This window comes from Haliotis rufescens, unplaced genomic scaffold (assembly GCF_023055435.1).
Source record: "Haliotis rufescens isolate VD_foot unplaced genomic scaffold, xgHalRufe1.0.p SCAF_3, whole genome shotgun sequence".
Taxonomy (NCBI): Eukaryota; Metazoa; Mollusca; class Gastropoda; order Lepetellida; family Haliotidae; genus Haliotis; species Haliotis rufescens.
In genome coordinates, this window is record NW_025964001.1 from 4,408,875 (window position 1) to 4,428,386 (window position 19,512).

General features: G+C 43.0%; 1 protein-coding gene across 1 annotated transcript; it reads left to right on the forward strand.

The window, feature by feature from the left end:
- Window positions 1-475: 475 nt before the first annotated feature.
- Window positions 476-12,883, forward strand: LOC124131776 (DNA polymerase eta-like). The gene is made up of 10 exons (XM_048403904.1): window positions 476-630; window positions 1,640-1,774; window positions 1,945-2,168; window positions 3,659-3,831; window positions 4,528-4,631; window positions 5,177-5,296; window positions 6,834-6,957; window positions 8,067-8,132; window positions 8,401-8,573; window positions 11,053-12,883. Exons 1-10 carry the CDS (start codon window positions 506-508, stop codon window positions 12,224-12,226), a joined length of 2,418 nt encoding a protein of 805 aa, XP_048259861.1. The 5' UTR covers window positions 476-505; the 3' UTR covers window positions 12,227-12,883.
- The last annotated feature ends 6,629 nt before the right edge of the window (window positions 12,884-19,512 follow it).

The following is a 19,512-nucleotide window of genomic DNA, read 5'->3' on the forward strand; positions in this document are numbered from 1 at the left end:
AGTTCATTTTGGTGCCACGGTGGTAATCCAGATCAATGAATGGTAGTACTTTTTTTATTCCCAAGATTTCTTGTGATTTTTACCCAAACCAGCATTTGTGCACACATCTTTGGGAATTTGTTAATAAACAGTATCTTAAAGTTACTTAACTATCACTTGCCAGTCAAAACATTACAACTAACTTTATATCAAAACACAACAATCAGATCCAGTTTGCCAAATGGACTGAACTCACTCAAGGATCAAAATATGTCACTTTTTTGTCAAAACATAATGAAGATTTTTTGTTGTCGTACATGAGACCAAAATAAATTTGAAAGTAGGTTGACAGAGAATAGATACATATATTCTAATTCCAAATAGTCAAAGCAAGATCAACAACCAACATAATATGAAATTTTATATTCATATACAACTGTACATGATATATGTATAGTCATATTTTATTACCATTTTTGTCTGAACCACTTGAAATCCAGCAGGACCTCTCGTAAGCTGCAGACAGATGGATCGTGTGATTGTTCTGGTGGATATGGACTGTTTCTATGTACAAGTAGAGCAGAGACTGAACCCCGCTCTGAAGAACAAGCCGTGTGCCGTGGTACAATACAAGACATGGAAGGGAGGAGGGTGGGTTGTTGAATATGTCACCAACAGTGTTGTGGTTATCCATGCAGTAGTGGGTTCGAATCTGGTTCGCCCTGATTATGTTTCCAGGTTTGTCAGCACCATACCAAAGTGGTAAACGTCTGAGACATGCATTACTTCAGGCGTACCTCCTACATTAGTTGACACATCATGAAATAATTGGAATACTCTTCAAAGCAGCAATTAACCCAACTTTCTCACTCACTCCATGCAGTAGTAAAAGAAACAGAAATCTCTTCTATCATAGGTATTTATGAAGTATGTATAAAGATGATAATCATGGAAACGTGAGCCACTGCTTTGCGACCCATGAAGATCCAGTTTAGAAAAGGTCTTCATCAATCCATGCTTGCTGTAAAAAGCGAGTTTGCTTGTCACAAGAGGTAACTTACAGGATCGGGTGGTCAGGGTCGCTGACTTGGTTGATGCATGTCATTATCTCCCATTTGGCGGGATTGATGCTCATGATGTCAATCACTGGGTTGTCAGATCCAGTCTCGATTATTTACAGATCGCTGGCATATAGCTGGAATATTGCTGAGTGTGGCGTTAAACAACAAACACTGCTTTCCATGCTACATGTACTTTTCAGACCATTCAGTCTTTTACTACCAAGTTAATGTTTTGGTAACTCCTTTTTTGAAACTACACAGACTCCAGATCAATTGCATTGTTGATTGCAGAGGGACCAAAGAGACTTTACTGTCATGGAATTTTGCAAGTTGAGGATATTTGTGTAAAGTAAATGTTTAAGTACATATGCATTTACGCCACCAGTCAGAAACTGTTTCAGAATGTATGTAACCCAATTGTATGTTGCGATATATTCATGGAAACTTGGATTATATTGTCTTCCTTATCTTCTAAAATTCATTATATTATGGATTTCATAGTTAACATTGTTAAGAAGATTTCATTTACTTCTGCAACTCAGCCCAGGCTCATCAGTCATTATTGCTGTATTATCACTCATGATTATACAAATGTTTAGGATCATTGCCGTGGGATACGAGGCTCGTGCATTTGGTGTGAAGCGGAACATGATGGGTGATGATGCGAAGAAGCTGTGTCCAGATATCCTGTTTGCTCGTGTGCCAGAGTTGCGGGGAAAAGCTGACCTCTCGAAGTAGGTGTAGCGGTACTTCCTTGGATTACGATTGCTTGAGGTCCAAAAGATTGCTTATTACAGACAATTCAGTAATGTGTAAATGAATATAAATGTTTTGGTAAACTGGGAAAGTTGTCAAAAGTTAAACGTGGAATTAAACATCCAATTGATCATGTTGATATCTGCAGGTATCGGGAGGCAGGAGCTGAGGTCATCCAGGTGTTCAGTCAGTTCAGTCAGTGTGTGGAGAGAGCCAGTATAGACGAAGCCTATGTTGACCTCACACAGGAAGTAGATGTCAGAATGAGGCTGATGGAAGGTTCCAAGGTGGTTGAGAGCCAGTTGGAGCATACTGTCATCACTGGATGGGAGAAACCTAAATCCCATTTGTCTGACGAGGAGCATAACCAAGGTAACCATGGCAACATGATTGAAATTAATTTTTATTTAAGTTTTTGAATGTCTTGGACATCTGTGATCATGGTGATATTTCCTGACGTCTAAATCAGGGGTCCGGAAAATTTAAAATCCCAATCGGACATTTGCATTTAGGCCACGCCCCCTTCAAATAGCGTATTTTAGTACGACTTTTCACACACATTACAAGTTTACGTATTCATAATATGATGAATTATGAATTGTTTCAATTTAAATTGTTTAATTCACTGGACAATTAATAACAAATAATATCATTTTAGATTTACATGGAAAACATACGTTTGTTTCTGTTATAATAACGATCTGTTAACATAGTGAACGGTCTAATTAATATTCATGAGTTATATTCATGAGTCTGCTCAAGTGTACGCGTTGTAACATTTGGATCGAGACTATTATCCCATATTTGGTTATCACGTGACCTCACGGGAATTTTTTTTTTTTAAACTAAAGATTTTTTTAAAAACAAGACAGATAATTTAATCACAAATACTAAAATATCGTTGATAGCAATAGTTATTTGAATACTTTTTTCATCTGTACTTATTTATTGACCATAAAAAAATTGGATATCGATCGTCCGAGAAAGCAAAATAGCGGTCAATCAAGATTCAATATACGACTAGCTACTGAAAACAATAAAATCTGCAAATCCTCATTGTATGTCAACCAAGTGAAAGTCGTTAGCCACAACTTACAAAATGATCGTCCAGACTTTGAGGGTTTGGCAGATCCGCTCGACTGATCTGCATCGGTCGACTGGCTGTCGTCACGCTTTCGCTTCTTGTCTGAGGTTACGTATCGTAGCATTGTGAGGATAATGAGGTACATCGATGATGCAAGGTATTAATGTACAGTTGTAAACACCTTTCACTCAAATTAACAAGATGTTCTCAGTAATTAATCCTCGATTAATCAGTGTCAGCTCAGTTTATTGCTTATTACAGTGATTGACCGATTGGACTATCATGTAGGTACGATGTATTTACAGCAATCAAAACAAACAAAGCTTGTCAGTGTAGTTAATCTACATTGTGTTGCAACTGCAGACAGAAACTGCTCAGTCCTAACTGTTGATCATGTCCGGTCAAAATTTAAGAATGTCCGGACAATACTTTTTAAAATGTCCGGTAAGCAATATTTTAAAACGGACATTTGAGATTCCCAATCGGACATGTCCGGCGCATATGACGGTTTCCGGACCCCTGGTCTAAATGATCCTTCTAAGACAGACGTTCATCTTTCAATGTTACAATTGTTGAATTGTCATGTGGTCCTTGATGTTTTCAGTTTAAATATTCATTCATATTGTTTGTCTCTTCCCTGTATGCTTTTTTCTGTATTCTCATATGCAACTGTTATTGTACAAATATTATGTATGTTGACCTGTGTTGTTGATATTAGGAGATGCTTTTCTAGTGTTCTGAGTTTATGATAGCTTTAAGCTGTGATGTGATGTTGAAGGTGATGATACAGGAGGGGGTACGCGAGACTGGCTGGGCATGGTGTACGAGGGTGGGGACATGGAGGTGTCCAACCAGAGACTGGCTGTTGGCGCTGTGATTGTAGAGGAGATGAGGGCTGCTGTGTACAGGGAGACTGGCTTTACATGTTCTGCTGGCATCGCTCATAATAAGGTGTGTGTGTGTCACGGTGGGAGGTGTCTCGCATCGTTCAGTTAGGTGAGTGTCGAGGAGGGTGGGGAGCATAGCTAACGCTCACAGTTAGAGAGAGAGGGGCAGGCTTCAGGTGCTCTGCCTGCATCGCTCATAATAAGGTGTGTGTGTCACGGTGGGAGGTGTCTCGCATCGCTCAGTTAGGTGAGTGTCGAGGGGGGGTGGGGAGACAGGCATCATGTGCTCTGCTAGCATAGCTAACGCTCACAGTTAGAGAGAGAGGGAGAGAGGGGCAGGCTTCAGGTGCTCTGCCTGCATCGCTTATAACAAAGTGGATGTACATCATGGGAAGAGGGTGGTTGGGTAGCCCAGTGGTTAAAGCGTTGACTCATCACTTTGAATGCCCAGGTTTGAATCCCCACATGGGTACGATAAGTGATGTCAATTTCTGGGGTCCCCTTCCATTATATTGCTGGAATATTGCGAAAAGCAGCATAAAAGTCAACTCACTTTCACAGGAGGCACAAAGTTCAGCTTGCATTGATGGTAACCATGGAAACTAGATGTGTCTAGACATGCTGCAGAGGTAAAATGTTCGTTGTTGCAAGGAATGCAGACCACTTTCAGTCTTTACATAACTTGGGAACTACTGTAAGTGAAATCGTGGAAAGTTTGTGTCCTTTTACCATTTTGATGCCAGATATTGTTTCTTGGCAGATGTTGGCCAAGCTGGCCTGTGGCTTTCACAAGCCCAACAAGCAGACAGTTCTCCCCCACAACTCCGTGGAAGGACTCTTCAGTTCTCTGCCCCTGAAGAAAGTGTAAGGCCTTATTCACTCACTTACAAGCTTACTCACAGCACTTATATTTTTTCACTCATCTATTCATCACTCTTTTGGGTTTTTCCCAAAATGAATAAGCATTTTGAGATTTCAGTATATAACTTCTAAACATAGGCTTGAATCGAAAAGTAAATTAGCACGTAATTGTGTTTCAGAAATTAACTCTGTTGTAAGCATGCAGAAAAAGCTTTGTTGGGTATTTATGTGTGTTGTTTTCAAAGAATTGAGTTTTTCATTTAATGCATGCGTTTCTGTACGCAGGTTAATTGATAGTAATTGGGTGTGAATAGTTTTGGGGGTATTGTATGCAAATACGCAGCTAATCTGTAGCTCTCTAACTGTCACCGGGAGATATTAGGCAATGACTATGTAGATGAGGTTTAATACACTTGTTATTTGATAAGATCTGTCACCACTTGTTTGAAAAAATAAGAAATCGTTTAGCTTGCCTTCTACCTTGAGCTGACACTGTGTGATATAAGTACAGTTCAAAGTGGTGTACAGCTCGCTCACTCTGTTTGCAGGCGCCACCTGGGGGGGAAACTGGGAGAGTCGCTGGTGCAGCAGCTGGATGTGGAGAACATGGGGGACCTGTGTCGCTTCTCGGAGAGGGAGCTGCAGCACATCGCGGGGGACAAGACAGGGTGAGGGGCTGACTGATCCCTGGGGAGTGACTGTCACCTCGGTGTGGATGGAGGGTTTAGGGTGGGGCACAAGACAGGCTGAAGGACTGACATCTCCGTGTGGAGGGTTTAGGGTGGGGCACAAGACAGGGTGGGGGACTGACATCTCCGTGTGGAGGGTTTAGGGTGGGGCACAAGACAGGGTGGGGGACTGACATCTCCGTGTGGAGGGTTTAGGGTGGGGCACAAGACAGGGTGGGGGACTGACATCTCCGTGTGGAGAGTTTAGGGTGGGGGACAAGACAGGATAGGGGACTGACATCTCTGTGTGTAGGGGTAGGTCGGGGACAAGACGGGTGAGGGACTGACATCTCCGTGTGGAGGGTTTAGGGTGGGGCACAAGACAGGGTGAGGGACTGACATCTCCGTGTGGGGGGGTAGGTGGGGGACAAGACAGGGTGAGGGACTGACACTTCCGTGTGGAGGGGGTAGGTGGGGCACAAGACAGGGTGAGGGACTGACATCTCCGTGTGGAGGGGTAGATGAGGGACTGACACTTCTGTGTGGAGGGGGTAGGTGGGGCACAGGACGGTGAGGGACTGACATCTCCGTGTGGAGGGGGTAGGTGGGGCACAGGACGGTGAGGGACTGACATCTCCGTGTGGAGGGGGTAGGTGGGGCACAAGACAGGGTGAGGGACTGACATCTCCGTGTGGAGGGGGTAGGGTGGGGCACAAGACAGGGTGAGGGACTGACACCTCCGTGTGGAGGGGTAGGTTGGGGACATGACAGGGTGAGGGACTGACACTTCTGTGTGGAGGGGGTAGGTGGGGCACAGGACGGTGAGGGACTGACATCTCCGTGTGGAGGGGGTAGGTGGGGCACAAGACAGGGTGAGGGACTGACATCTCCGTGTGGAGGGGGTAGGGTGGGGCACAAGACAGGGTGAGGGACTGACACTTCCGTGTGGAGGGGTAGGTTGGGGACATGACAGGGTGAGGGACTGACACTTCCGTGTGGAGGGGGTAGGTGGGGCACAGGACGGTGAAGGACTGACATCTCCGTGTGGAGGGGGTAGGTGGGGCACAAGACAGGGTGAGGGACTGACATCTCCGTGTGGAGGGGGTAGGGTGGGGCACAAGACAGGGTGAGGGACTGACACTTCCGTGTGGAGGGGTAGGTCGGGGACATGACAGGGTGAGGGACTGACACTTCCGTGTGGAGGGGGTAGATGGGGCACAAGACAGGTTGAGGGACTGACACCTCGGTGTGGAGGGGGTAGGGTGGGGGACTGACTGACACCTCGGTGTGGAGGGGGTAGGGTGGGGGACTGACTGACACCTCCGTGTGGAGGGGGTAGGGTGGGGAACTGACTGACACCATGGTGTGGAGGGGGGTAGGGTGGGGGACTGACTGACACCTCCGTGTGGAGGGGGTAGGGTAGGGAACTGACTGACACCTCGGTGTGGAGGGGGGTAGGGCACAAGACAGGCTGAGGGGTAGTTAACATGATTCTATGTTCACCACAATTCTGATGTCCGACTGTCCTGTGTTGTAGGGCCTGGTTGTATGACATGTGTCGAGGGTTGGAGTACGAGCCGGTGTCTGCCAGACAACTGGCCAAGTCCATAGGGTGCAGTAAAACCTTCCCAGGGAAAACCTGTTTGGACACAAGAGAGAAGGTGAGCACTGGTCAGGGTCACCGGTGACGAGATGTGACAGCAGGTATTGTGTAGGACAGGGTTAGTAATTGGCACTTGTCCGGGAATCCTGGCCAAACTGCCCAATAGTTAAGGTATTATTGGGACTAGTAGACATTTGCCATATTTAAGGGTTTTGGTATATGTTATCATTATAAGAACTGGTGGACTTAAACTGTTAGTTTCTAAAGCTGTATTAGCTGTTGTACTTCCCTCTTTCACTATATGGAGAAGGCCTGGCTGGTCACGAAGTCTCAGCGATGCTGAAATTCATACCTGATTTTGATTCTAGGTTATCAGCACTATACATGTGCTATTGTGGTATTTCCTTCCACGTAAACCAACTCTTTAGTCTAGAGTGTCTGCTGGGTGTGAGGAAGGTTGATGGTTCGATCCCATAGCTGCGTCATACTAAAAGATGGTACTTGTTACCTTGCCTGGTGTCCAGCATTAAGCATGTTATAGAGATCAAACAGGGACAGGTCGGCCTGGAGTCATTACAATGTGTCTGAGTGGGTATCCATGGCATGGTATCTCAGTGGGATAGCACTATAAAACTGGCATTTGTTCGGACTAGTACAAGCATACACAGCACACATGCTTGCATGTCACTATGTAGGTGCGATAATTTTGAGCATGAAATCCCTTCACCTCCCACAAATGCTGACACAAAACTCTAACACTGAAATACTGTTTTGATCCTAGTTGTGATGTGTTCCTTGACACTCACGACATTGGTTCTCATCAACTGGTAGGGGGCATGGGTGGTCCACAGTCCTCTAAGGCGCTGAATTTGCTGTGCAGAGTTTCATCCCTTGGACATGACAGAAATCTTTTCGATTGTGGGTTCGAATCCCGGTTGGCACTGATTATGTTTCTAGATTTGTCAGCACCATACCCGTGCTCGTGGGTTTCACCGAAGTGGTAAACGTCTGAGACCTGCATCACTTCGGGCTTTCCTCCCACATTAAGCTGACACGCTGCGATATAACCGGAATACTGTTAAAAGTGACTTTAAACCCAACTCATTCACTCACTCACTCACTCACTCATCAACTAGTGGTCAGTGTTCATCCTGCTATTTTCCCCAGGTTAGCTTTTGGCTGTCGGAACTGGCAAAGGAAGTGGAGGAGAGACTGGTGAAGGACAGAGACAGTGTAAGTAGACTCCAGAGAGGAACACCTGACTCGCTCGCTCACTCGATCACTCACTCACTCGGCCGCTTCTACTTCAGCTAATACAATCCCACATTGAAGTCTCCCCAAAGATGAAAGTTATAAAACCTTTCCACACTAACGATAAAGGCTGCCTGCCTTCATTCCTTGATGTATTTGAGTTCTCTGAACAGATGATGTTATGGACTCTCGAACCAGCCCTGAATGTGTGTACTTGCATTGAGTATGATAAACTGACTTATGACTGCAGAACAAGCGTGTGGCGAAAACGTTGACTGTTACCGTGTCCTACATCGGAAACCCCTCATCGGTGATGGCCACCAGGTCATGTGGCATCATCAAGTATGAAGCCAAGAAGTTCACAGACGACGCCTTCTCTCTCATACAGAGACTGAACACATACAAGCCACACCAGAAAGCATGGTGGGTGAACTGACTGGCTTCCCATTTGGGAAGTGCTTGTATTCAATTATTCCTTGGCTGTTTATTTTGTGTTGAAAGATAAATTTTTAAACTTATCCTATCTGAGACTATACATTTCTTACTTATTCTTTGGTCCTGGTGTGGGAACATCCTAAGTTTTCGGCTTCTAAAAACAATTTGCCCTTGCATCACCATAGTCATCTCTCAAACAAATTGGTCACGCACTGCGACCTGACTTAAGCAGTTTGATCACCTGACACATAATGCCACAATGTTTCACTTTGGAGATGTGTTTCAGTCTACCATCAAATCACCTTGAGTAGAAGATGGCATGGTTTCAGTATTTTTCAACACCAAAACCATTTCAAGTACCACTGCACCTGGACCACGACAGGGATCAATACCTGGTGTTCGACCTCTCTTTCACCTACAGAGATGAGGAACAGTTGAGATCGATCACAACCCTCCGGTGAAGATAAGCTTTGACAATTGAAGGATCAATAATTAAAGAATCAACATTCCAAGGAGCAACAATTGAGGGATCAACCGTTTTCGATTTTCTAAGAGACGACAATTGTGGAAGAAACACTCCAAGGGTCGACATTCTAAGGATCGGCTTTCAAGGGATTGACATCAATCCAAGGAGATGAAGTCACAACTACTTCCAAAACAAGTTCTTTTTGTGGCAGAGGGTGTGGCCTTCAGCGAGGTCCACGGTTTCTGGACCAAGAACAGTCTCCTTTACTCCTTCGAAGGAAGTCACTTCCCTCTACCACAGGATGACTGGGTTCCCATTTTCCAGATCCCAGACTAACAGGTCACCGAGTATATACACCATTTGTGATTGGATTGGAAACTCAAGAGCTCTACTTTGGCTACTTACCTCGCTGCAATCAACTCTGTTATTGCCACTACAACCAGATGTAAGATGTCCGCGGTTGCTGAGATACAGGCCCTCATTCAGACAGTGCTACAAGTGGACTGACCAGTCATCTCAATTCCTTCTGGCCTTGCAACAGCTGCTAGAGTGAGATCCACGCTCTCGATGTTAACGGTGTCCAGTTTGAGAAAATACACAATGTAAAGGTCTTTCTAGACCTTTGCTGGGACTAGAGAGTGAAGAACCAGATTCCAGGACAGCCAGAGCGTTTGTTTACCATCCCATCACAGGCGTCCATCTTCAACCCAGATAACCATGAAGACATCTCCTTATGCCTAGTTCCAGCTCTCAGCATCTACCTCGAGAGTGTGCGTCCAGAAGAGACTGTTCATCCCACTTTCTACAGAGGCCACTGTGGAAGTCTCCTTTAGGCTCTGTTCGAGCATGCACCCTTTGCTGGATTGCCTCCTCCTATGACATCCAATGCACATGAGACTAGAACCGTTGCACCAACCATGGTCTTGCACAACAATTGCACCCTGTCCTCCATCATGGAGGGTTGCTTAGGCAAGTCAGCTTCCCACTATCTACGTGACATCTCTGTCACCGACGTTCAGGGCCTTTACCAGTTCCGTCCCTTGGTCCTAGCACAACAGCTGACAACTGCTCATCAACACAGATAGACGATACTGTTCGCCAGTGCTCTGTATCTTGTTGACAAGGAATAAATATTGGAAGTCAGATACGGTCTTCGCTTCCTACTATCTACATGACATCTCTGTCTCTGCCTTTCAGGGCCTTTACCAGTTCCGTCCCTTAGTCCTGGCACAACGCAGATAGACGATACTGTACCATGTTCGCCAGTGTTCTGTATCTTGTTTATAAGGAATAGATTCTGGATTCGTCGGTTCCTTTGCTTATTGTCATTATGATTTGGGTTCCCAGTGGAGGGTGAAAGACCTTGTCTGTAGGTACTCCAGTCTACAACATAGAAGTCGCCACAAGGTGTGGACATTTTGATGGTATCTCAAACCTTACCTGCCCATCTTTGCTTCAGGCATGTGCTTCGGTACTGTTTTGAAGATCCTCTTGTGGATGTTGTTGATCGTTCCTCTTCTTGTCTTAGCATGCTTCAATCCCTCTTGCATCATTAATTGCTTTGTCAAAGCGTTAAAAGAGATGCCAAGTTAGCTCCCCCTATTGTCCATCAGAGATAGAGGTGTGGAGTGCATGACCCATTTGTTTAGGTGGTGACCATGGTGATGCTGGAATGTGTTCGGGTGAATTGTTTTCAAGAAGCTGGAAACATTTGTTCAAGCATGTTTCCACATAGGATTGAAAGAAGGAGAAATGCATCGTGCAAGATAGGATAAGGATTATATTACAATATTAATTTACTCATTTTGAGAATTCCAACTGTTATCTGGGAAGTTATTTCTTCAAGTGTAGCAAATTCCCTTCGAATTGGATTATATAGCTACTAAAGTCCATGTTCTTTAGTCCTAAATGTATTTGATGTGATTTTTGGTTGAACTAACTTTTTCCAGTTTTAACTGGAAGAATTAATGAAAATGACATAGTTCAATATTCTTTTTTCAGGGCACCTGCTATTCTGATGCTGGGCCTGTCGGCCAGCAAGTTCACGGAGAACAAGGGGAGTGGAGGCAGCAGCATCTCAGATCTGTTTGCTGCAGCAGCGTCACAAGCACCCAGACCGTCTCCAGTGATGTCAGATACCTCGGACACAGATAATAGTGCACTCGGTCAGCATGGTCCGGCTGTGAGGAAACCCAAACGGGGAAGCATTGAGACATTCTTCCAAACTCAAACAAGGGATGGTGCTTCGAGTAGGACGAATAGTTCAAATATTGAACATGTTCAAAGTACCTCTGATGGTGACACTGTCACAAGTGAAGCTTATACCAGTATAAAACAAGCTTTTGCTTACACAGATGTTACAGAGAAAATAAAACCTAAGGGATTTTTTGCTTCCAAAACTGCCGCAAGAAAATTCAGACATATGAACATGGGAAGTGTGTCTGAAACAGAAGATGGAGATTCCAACTTGTCTGTGCCAGATAGGCGGGAAACGTCCAGCACGGACATTGTAATCTGTGCCTCAGAGGGCCGATCTCATAATGAGGTTGAGATGAGTGAAGACCACATCCCAGTGGAGTCTCTGGAGGAGGGTTCTGGGCTGACTGGTGAAGACTCCTGTGATGTTGATGGTGCTGATGATGATGACGATGATGGTGATGATGATGATGACGTTGATGATGGTGCTGCTGCTGCTGCTGCTGATGATGATGATGATGACATTGACGATGATGATGCTGCTGCTGATTTTGATGATGTTGATGGTGGCAGTGAAGTGCTGACAGTTGGAAACAGCTCTGATCATGATTTGACTGTGACCTCAGACTTGATTCATCACAGGCAAGACAATAATGTGATTCAACCATCCGAGAACTTTGGTTCCCCTGACGTGGGGACGGGTGCTGTAGCTCCCCTGGATGACGATGATGTGATGCGGTGTGATAAATGTGGCAGAACTCTCCCCATCTGGGAAATGCCAGAACACTCCGACTACCACTTTGCTCTGGAACTACAGAACTCTTCCCAGAATGCAACAATGGTTACGCAACCTTCCGTGTCCAATCAAGCCAAGCGGAAGTGTTCTCCGGACAAACGTGGCAAAAAAACCAAAAAAGCAAAGGTCGAGAAAGGGGGAGGTAACAGCATGAATCTGTTAACTTTTTTCAGGAAACAGTGATTCTTGTCTGTCAGACGTTACTGAAGGGGTTTTACTTTGAATGTGACACAGTTATACGGTGTCTCCTTGGGCGAGAATCCAAATATTGTGCCACAACTTTTACAATTTTAGTATCTCCATGTTATTCTGGGGTAGCTGTAGTATTGTGGGTTATTGACAAACCTCGCTGATACAAGGCTGATGGAAGGCCAGTCAAGTATGGTAGGGAGGTAATGAAGCACACCCTCAGTTATATCATAACATGCTATGTGTGATGACAATGCCATAGCAAAGTTATTACTTTTCAGAACCAATTTTATAAGTAGGGCTTTGTGGGAGTATAACTTATTATAGATTTGAAGGCTCACATGAATATGAAGTGTAAATTAAGATATTCTGGGAAGCCTTACTAATCTTGGTAATATGTTCATGAATCATCTTTAGGTACACATATACAGTCAAACACCATTGTGTCGAAATTATGTTTGTCTTGAAGTGAAAGCTTGGTCCCTCCGTATTCGTTCTTTATTTATCATTTTCGGTTTAGTCGAACCTCGGATAACTCGAAGTCCCTTCAACTTGACACAGAAGTGATTGACTGTATACTTTCAACTTTTCGTAAGGATGCTGAAGTACTTTACATTATTACATCTACATGTTATGAGTAATGAAATGATAAGTGAAGCGAGTAAACATGGTAAGAAAATAATAAAAAATATCCCAATTAAGATGAAAAGGAGTCATTTAAACACAGTTTTTATACACTATGAACTGATCCCATATGTGACAAGTTGTCAGTTCTGTGTGGGCAAATATTTACCAAGTTTGGGGTGAAAAGAACAGTGAAGGTAGAACCACTTGTAGAAATGGTCTGAAATCAGTTGTCAACAGAGGAACTCAAACATGGAAATGGAAGGGCGTTCAGCACCAGCCAGTCCCTCCCATTATTTCATCTTGACACGACATTACATGGGGACATATACAGACTGTCAGTTCAAGATTTTCTTACTTTTTAACACATTTCTCAATTCATTTAACAAGTTAGTTGAATACACAATGACTTTTAGAAAGTGGTTATGTGTAACAAATGTTATATTTAGGATTATACTTTCTTAGTAAATTGCAAATTCTAGTATTTTGGGGGTGGGTTGAGGCCCATCTGGGATTTGAACACCGCACACTCTGAGTGTCGCATGTCATCGCCAGCACACAAAGTTGGCGATCAGTTCCACTCAGCCACTGAGGCTCCCGCAAAAATGGAAGCCTGGCAACTGGTAGTCTAGATCACATACTTTGTGAAACCTCTGATAAATGTAACTTACAGCTAAAAGCTATGAATATGCAATGTCTTTTAGAAAGTGGGATTACACTTCATTAGCCAAGGTTTGGAGAGTGGCATCAAGGACCCGTTAAACGACCTTGACAGACATTTTGAGGCTCCAGCATCTGGTTTCCTTTCCAGTGTGACTCTTCCTTTATCAAAGAGTTTGATTGTTTTCATCTGGCACAGAAGCTTCAGGTACATCGCCATTCTTTTAGGCGAGTTCCCAAGGAACTGCCATAGCTGTCACAGATTTAGTTACAGTGTTGATGTGGGGTATGGATTCATTGAAATCTGTACATGACATTGCCAGGCTGTGGCAGACACAATGGATGTTAGTAAGGCATGATAAGGATGTGGTTGTGATGCTTCAGTTTTGCTTTTCTTCTCACCTACCATGACTGAAGCTTCATCTGATGCTAGACCTGTAAATCTTGAAACTCCCGACACATGACTTCATGCTTCACAAGGATTCATAAGTTTGTACGAGTTACAACTTGTCGGTATACATGTTGACAACTGATATTGAGTCTTTTCCACGTGATGTTGCCACTGGTTGCATCCAAAATGGCCACCACAAGCCTGAAAAAGATAGAAAATAGTTTTTCTCTTTAGCTAATAAAGATATTTATATAATTGCAAGTTTACAACATAGCTTGTATGGTGCAGGTTGCAATAACAGAAAGTAATTGTTAAAAAATACTCATTTTATATTTTTTTCTCTAAATTTCATTTTGGGGCGTTGATTTTCACCCATTCTCTATTATTTAAAACCAAAACAAGCAACAAAATTCATAAAGTCTCTCTGTTATTGCATAAAGTAATCACTTACCCATATTTAATCAAAATATCATTCAAATCGGGCCAATAACTGTTGAGAACTATGTTCACTAGGTCCAAAATGATGTTTATGGGAAATAGGAAAATAAGGAAATAAGTTTGTTTGTGGTGTTCCTCCTTCAGCACCAGATCAACACTTACAAAATCTCTGTTTGCTTAGAAGATAAGTACTATGTGTGTGTCTATTTCCAGGATTTTATCGAGTATTTGCATCTTGGAAATTCATCTTGAGACCCGAAAGTGTTAGCGTTTATTAGACTTATTTGTATTCGTAAACATTTAGGCATAAAAAATTCAATATTGACAGTACCTTCTGCAGTATATTTTACGAACGCATCTATAGGTAATGTTTTTTTAAAATTTTGTTTAGCATATTATTCATGTATATATATATATTTAATCAACCTTATTATAACAGAGTAATTTATCTCATTTTTTAATTTTATTGCAATTTTTAAAAAGGAATTGAGGTCATTTTTATTTATTTTTTTGTAAACGGGAAGGGGCATAACTCTAATTTGTTGTCATCACTGTAATTGTAAACAATCTTACGCCGGAAGATTTTCACGGCCCATTTAGTACTTCTTGATGTGCTTTTTGCAGTTGTTTCTGTCATTAATTGTTGCAGTTTGATTTCATTAGTTTGGCAAAATCGTCCAGTGGGGGCTTCACATTTTGGAAGAGCCAAGGAAGAAACAGGATTTAGAACTCACCAGCACCATACAACGCGCCTTCAGTTGCCTCAACACGAAATCTGCCCCTTTTTTGGCCTCCCACTTTGCGCTATGTTCAACCTTAGATGTCGCCTGGCCTTGCTTCCTTACTTTAAGGTATCTCACTTCAAGTCTCTCAACAGAAGCTGCTGTCGGTTCATTAGCTTCTCTTGCAAGTTTGTTCATTGCCTGAGTAATGTGACAAGTACCCTCATTGAAGGAAGCTATTGCAGATGCCGCTGCCTGTCAGCAGACAGTCTTCAGGCAGTGGAACCTGATCACAGAATACAAGCTTTCATTGTCATTCTGTGTCTTGACTTTCATCCTCTTAAGCTGGTTTTCATCAGACATCCGTTTATATACAGTTACCATCTGTTCTGCAATATCTGCATCACTAAAATGTCTGATGTTGTCTTGGTTAGCACCAAGCTGAATATCATTAGCCAGTGCTGTATTGTAAAAACACCAACTTGAGAGACCAGGGGAACATCTAGTGTGATGGGGAGAATCATCAGTAAACATACAATGAAACAAACTTGCCCAGATGGCATTCCTCGTACCTTCATGGTGTCAACATTGTTAGTGATGGCAAAGCGGTAATAATACTGAAACTTCAAAGCTTTGTCTTCATTGCGCTTTCCTCTGCCCCTCCCACCCAATCTAAACTCTTTTGACAAATTCAGAAAAGCAGTGCCCAGTCTTTTATGAGCATGGTTAATGCAGTCTTCCTTGTCAATACTGATGTCTGGTCCACAGGGTTGAAGGTAGTTGACTTCCTTGTCGGTTCTGCTGTCACCATCTGAAAGTATACATGTATAACGTACGTTATGCTTCTAATGAGTGTGACCAAAGCCTCTTTACAGCCTCCACTTCCACTGGCATCTCACTGACATTTTACTAAATAACTGAATCAAGATGCGATTTATTTCAAGATAATTCACTGAAATGCGTCCCTCAGTTTCTGAATGTCTCTGTTTGGTCCAGTGGTTATCCTACTCTTTCCCTCTTTCCGCTCCAGATCTTGTAGGGACTGTGTGGTTCAATACTCCTCACTCTCCTGTATTGTGGCAACGAGCATAATTAAAGCCCCCAAATATGGGGGGGACACAGGGGAACAGTGTATAGATGTGGGCTTCCAATGTTTCCAGAGTCCGTGTCCTCAAGAAGCTTATATTGCCCGAGTCCTGAACAACAACTTCCTCTGAAACAAACATATTTTCACACATGAAATAATTTCAGTCTCTAACCAATCTTAATAATAATAATAATAATAATAATAATGGCTTACTTGAATGCCATTCCAAATACAATATTTACATAACATAATAAAAAATAAACCATATAATCCAACTGAAAAGATTCAACATCAATAAAAGCCAATACATGATGTTTCTCTAATGAGTGTGACCATAGCCTCTTAGCAGCCTCCACCTCCATGGCATTGGAGCTGTCTTCATAGTTTTGGCAACACTGTCCAGCATGTCCTTCATACCACTGTCTGAACTCTGCAGTGTTCTGTCCCCGACTGTCTTTAGTGAGCTTTCCTCTGCCCCTCCCACCCAATCTAAACTCTTGACAAATTCAGAAGAGCAGTGCCCAGTCTTTTATGAGCATGGTTAATACAGTCTTCCTTGTCAATACTGATGCCTGGTCCACAGGGTTGAAGATCGTTGACTGCCTTGTGGGTTCTGCTGTCACCATCTGAAAGTGTACATGTATAACATACATTATGCTTCTAATGAGTGTGACCATAGCCTCTTAGCAGCCTCCACCTCCATGGCATTGGAGCTGTCTTCATAGTTTTGGCGACACTGTCAAGCATGTCCTTCATACCACTGTCTGAACTCTGCAGTGTTCTGTCCCAGACTGTCAAAATGATATATAATCTCATTGACATTTTACTAAATAATTGAATCAAGATGCGATTTATCTCAAGATAATTCACTGAAATGAGTCCCTCAGTTTCTTGCCATTTGAATGTCTCTGTTTGGGACAATGGTGATCTTGCGCTTTCCCTCTTTCCCATCCAGATCTCGTAGGGACTGAGTGGTTCAATACGCCTCTCTCTCCTGTATTGTGGCAACGAGCATAATTAAAGCCCCCAAGCATGTGGGGGACTCAGGGTAACAGTGTATAGATGTGGGCTTCCAATGTTTCCAGAGTCCGTGTCCTCAAGAAGCTTATATTGCCCGAGTCCTGAACAACAACTTCCTCTGAAATAATTCAGTCTCTAACCAATCTTAATAATAATAATGATAATAATAATAATTATAAACTTATCCTATCCTGATGTCTTGGAGGGTGAATGTCGAATCAAGCCGAATCAAAGCTCGGGGTTTGAAATGGACTGGAGCAATTGGTTTCAGGAACTTAAAATTTTGACAGTTTTATGTCACTGCATGAAGCTCCATTCTATGAAAAAGAAATCTTGCCTTCATTGTCTGTGAACGTTTTCCTCAACAGTGTGGTCCCCAGGTGATTCAGATGCATCTAAGATGTCGAAGCTGTCAATCTAACACATGGTGGATCGTGTTGTCAACACTTGGCATAACTTTAACACAGCATTTTGAAAAAGTCTGCTGCAACTGATTTGCCCTGCGCCTCGGATTCTTACCATGGGCGTGCTTTGACCTGTGTTTTGATCTCATTATGAAAAAATATGACAATTTTCCGTCAAGACAATAACAATAAAAATGTTTACCTGTCAATCTTTTCGTTTGGCAGCCGCCGTTTTGTATACCTACCGGAAAAGCCGAAGGTTTGTTGCTAAGCCCAATGGTGCATTGTGGGATAAGGTTTGCCTTAATAGGATCTAAGTTGCAGTTTTTTTGAATATTTGCCCCGACCAATCCTATTGGACTAACTTTCTGCAGTGGAAAGGGACTTGTGTGAAACAGACCAATTATGTAACCTTTGTCCTTGTCTTCACTGATCCGTTTAGTCACCATTTTGACGTTGATGGGTCCTCTGGCTGATAACAAGTTACGACATACTCGAGTGATGGTTGGGGGATTCTTGATTCTTAATTCCTGTATGGAAACCTTCTTGGAAACCGAGGTGAGATATGACGTCATGTTCTTGTCTGATGATCGACTAATGTAGCCTTTGGTGTCTCAATAATGACAGGAGATGGTCTGGCATCAAGTCATTTATCCGACTTCCCATTCTTGGATGTCTTGTCTGGAGGACATTGATATTTCGGATGGTTTCTCTTGCATATCAAGCAAACATGCATGAACCTGCAATGTTGGTGGCTGCATCCTCTGTCGTTTTAATTGTTAGATGGATTGTCCATGGTGGAAGATAATTGGCATCTGAACCATCAATATTGTTCTTCCTTGTCTGCCGGAGCTTCCTGGGTGCCAAGGATGATTTGAGTTGGTCATCAAGTGACAACGGGCAGAATTCTGATGCGTGATTTAATTTGCCGCACAACTGGCATGCATTTGCCTTCCTGGATGTAAAGATCTTAATATATCGTTCTCGATCCAGTCTGCCCCAGTATACTGAAAACTTAGACCGAAGTCGTGTCGATGCGGCCAGTCGGCCATCTTGGTTGTTTACAGTGTTGTTAGGTTTTCGATGAGGAGCCATAATGCTTGTTCCGACTACGGAGGAGTTACTGCATATGTCGGTCACTTCCTCGTTACTAGATAGCTACGTCGTTGCGAATCCGGAATGTTTGCGACCATTACACAGCGTGCTTGAATGAAATCATGCGTTGTGTTCTTGACAAAGGAATCGCTAACCACTGACTGCGCATGCGCTGTGGCATAATTAGGTTTGGGCATGTGAGAGAACCGGAATACGATTTTGAATTACTCAAGTTTTCTAAGCTAAATAAACTCCAATTGGAATATATAACCTGGTAACTAACAGTATACATATGCATTGCACAGGTTAGCCTGTTAAATTTAATATTCACAATAGACACAGGTTTTTAAAGAACATTATTGTATGATATGGTGCATGTAATGAATAACATTCGATGGTATGACATAACCATTGCTATTGCCATTATAAACTCAACTCAATACCTTAGTAATAACTTCAGTTGTGTTTGAATGAAAAAACATCATAATCTGTAGAAACCTACCCCTGGACATGATAGCTTTGAACCCTTGATACAACACTCCTGGTATTGGAGACATCTCAATCTTAACCTGACCGCAAGTGAGCAGATAATTTTGAATTTCATCTGCATCACCTTCAATGTCCTCTTTCTGTGTGTCACAGAGAAGCTGCTTCAGGACAGGTGAGGGGATCAAATATTTTGAAGAGTCTACTTCAAGAGAGAACTTGCACAATATGTTGTTCTACATTTTGTCCTTCTTCATCTTCTTTTTGCACGCGGGGCATTTAACAAATGGATGTCCAGTGTCTTTAGCGTTTACAGATTTGTGTTGAAATGGACGGTGATTAAATTGAGGGGT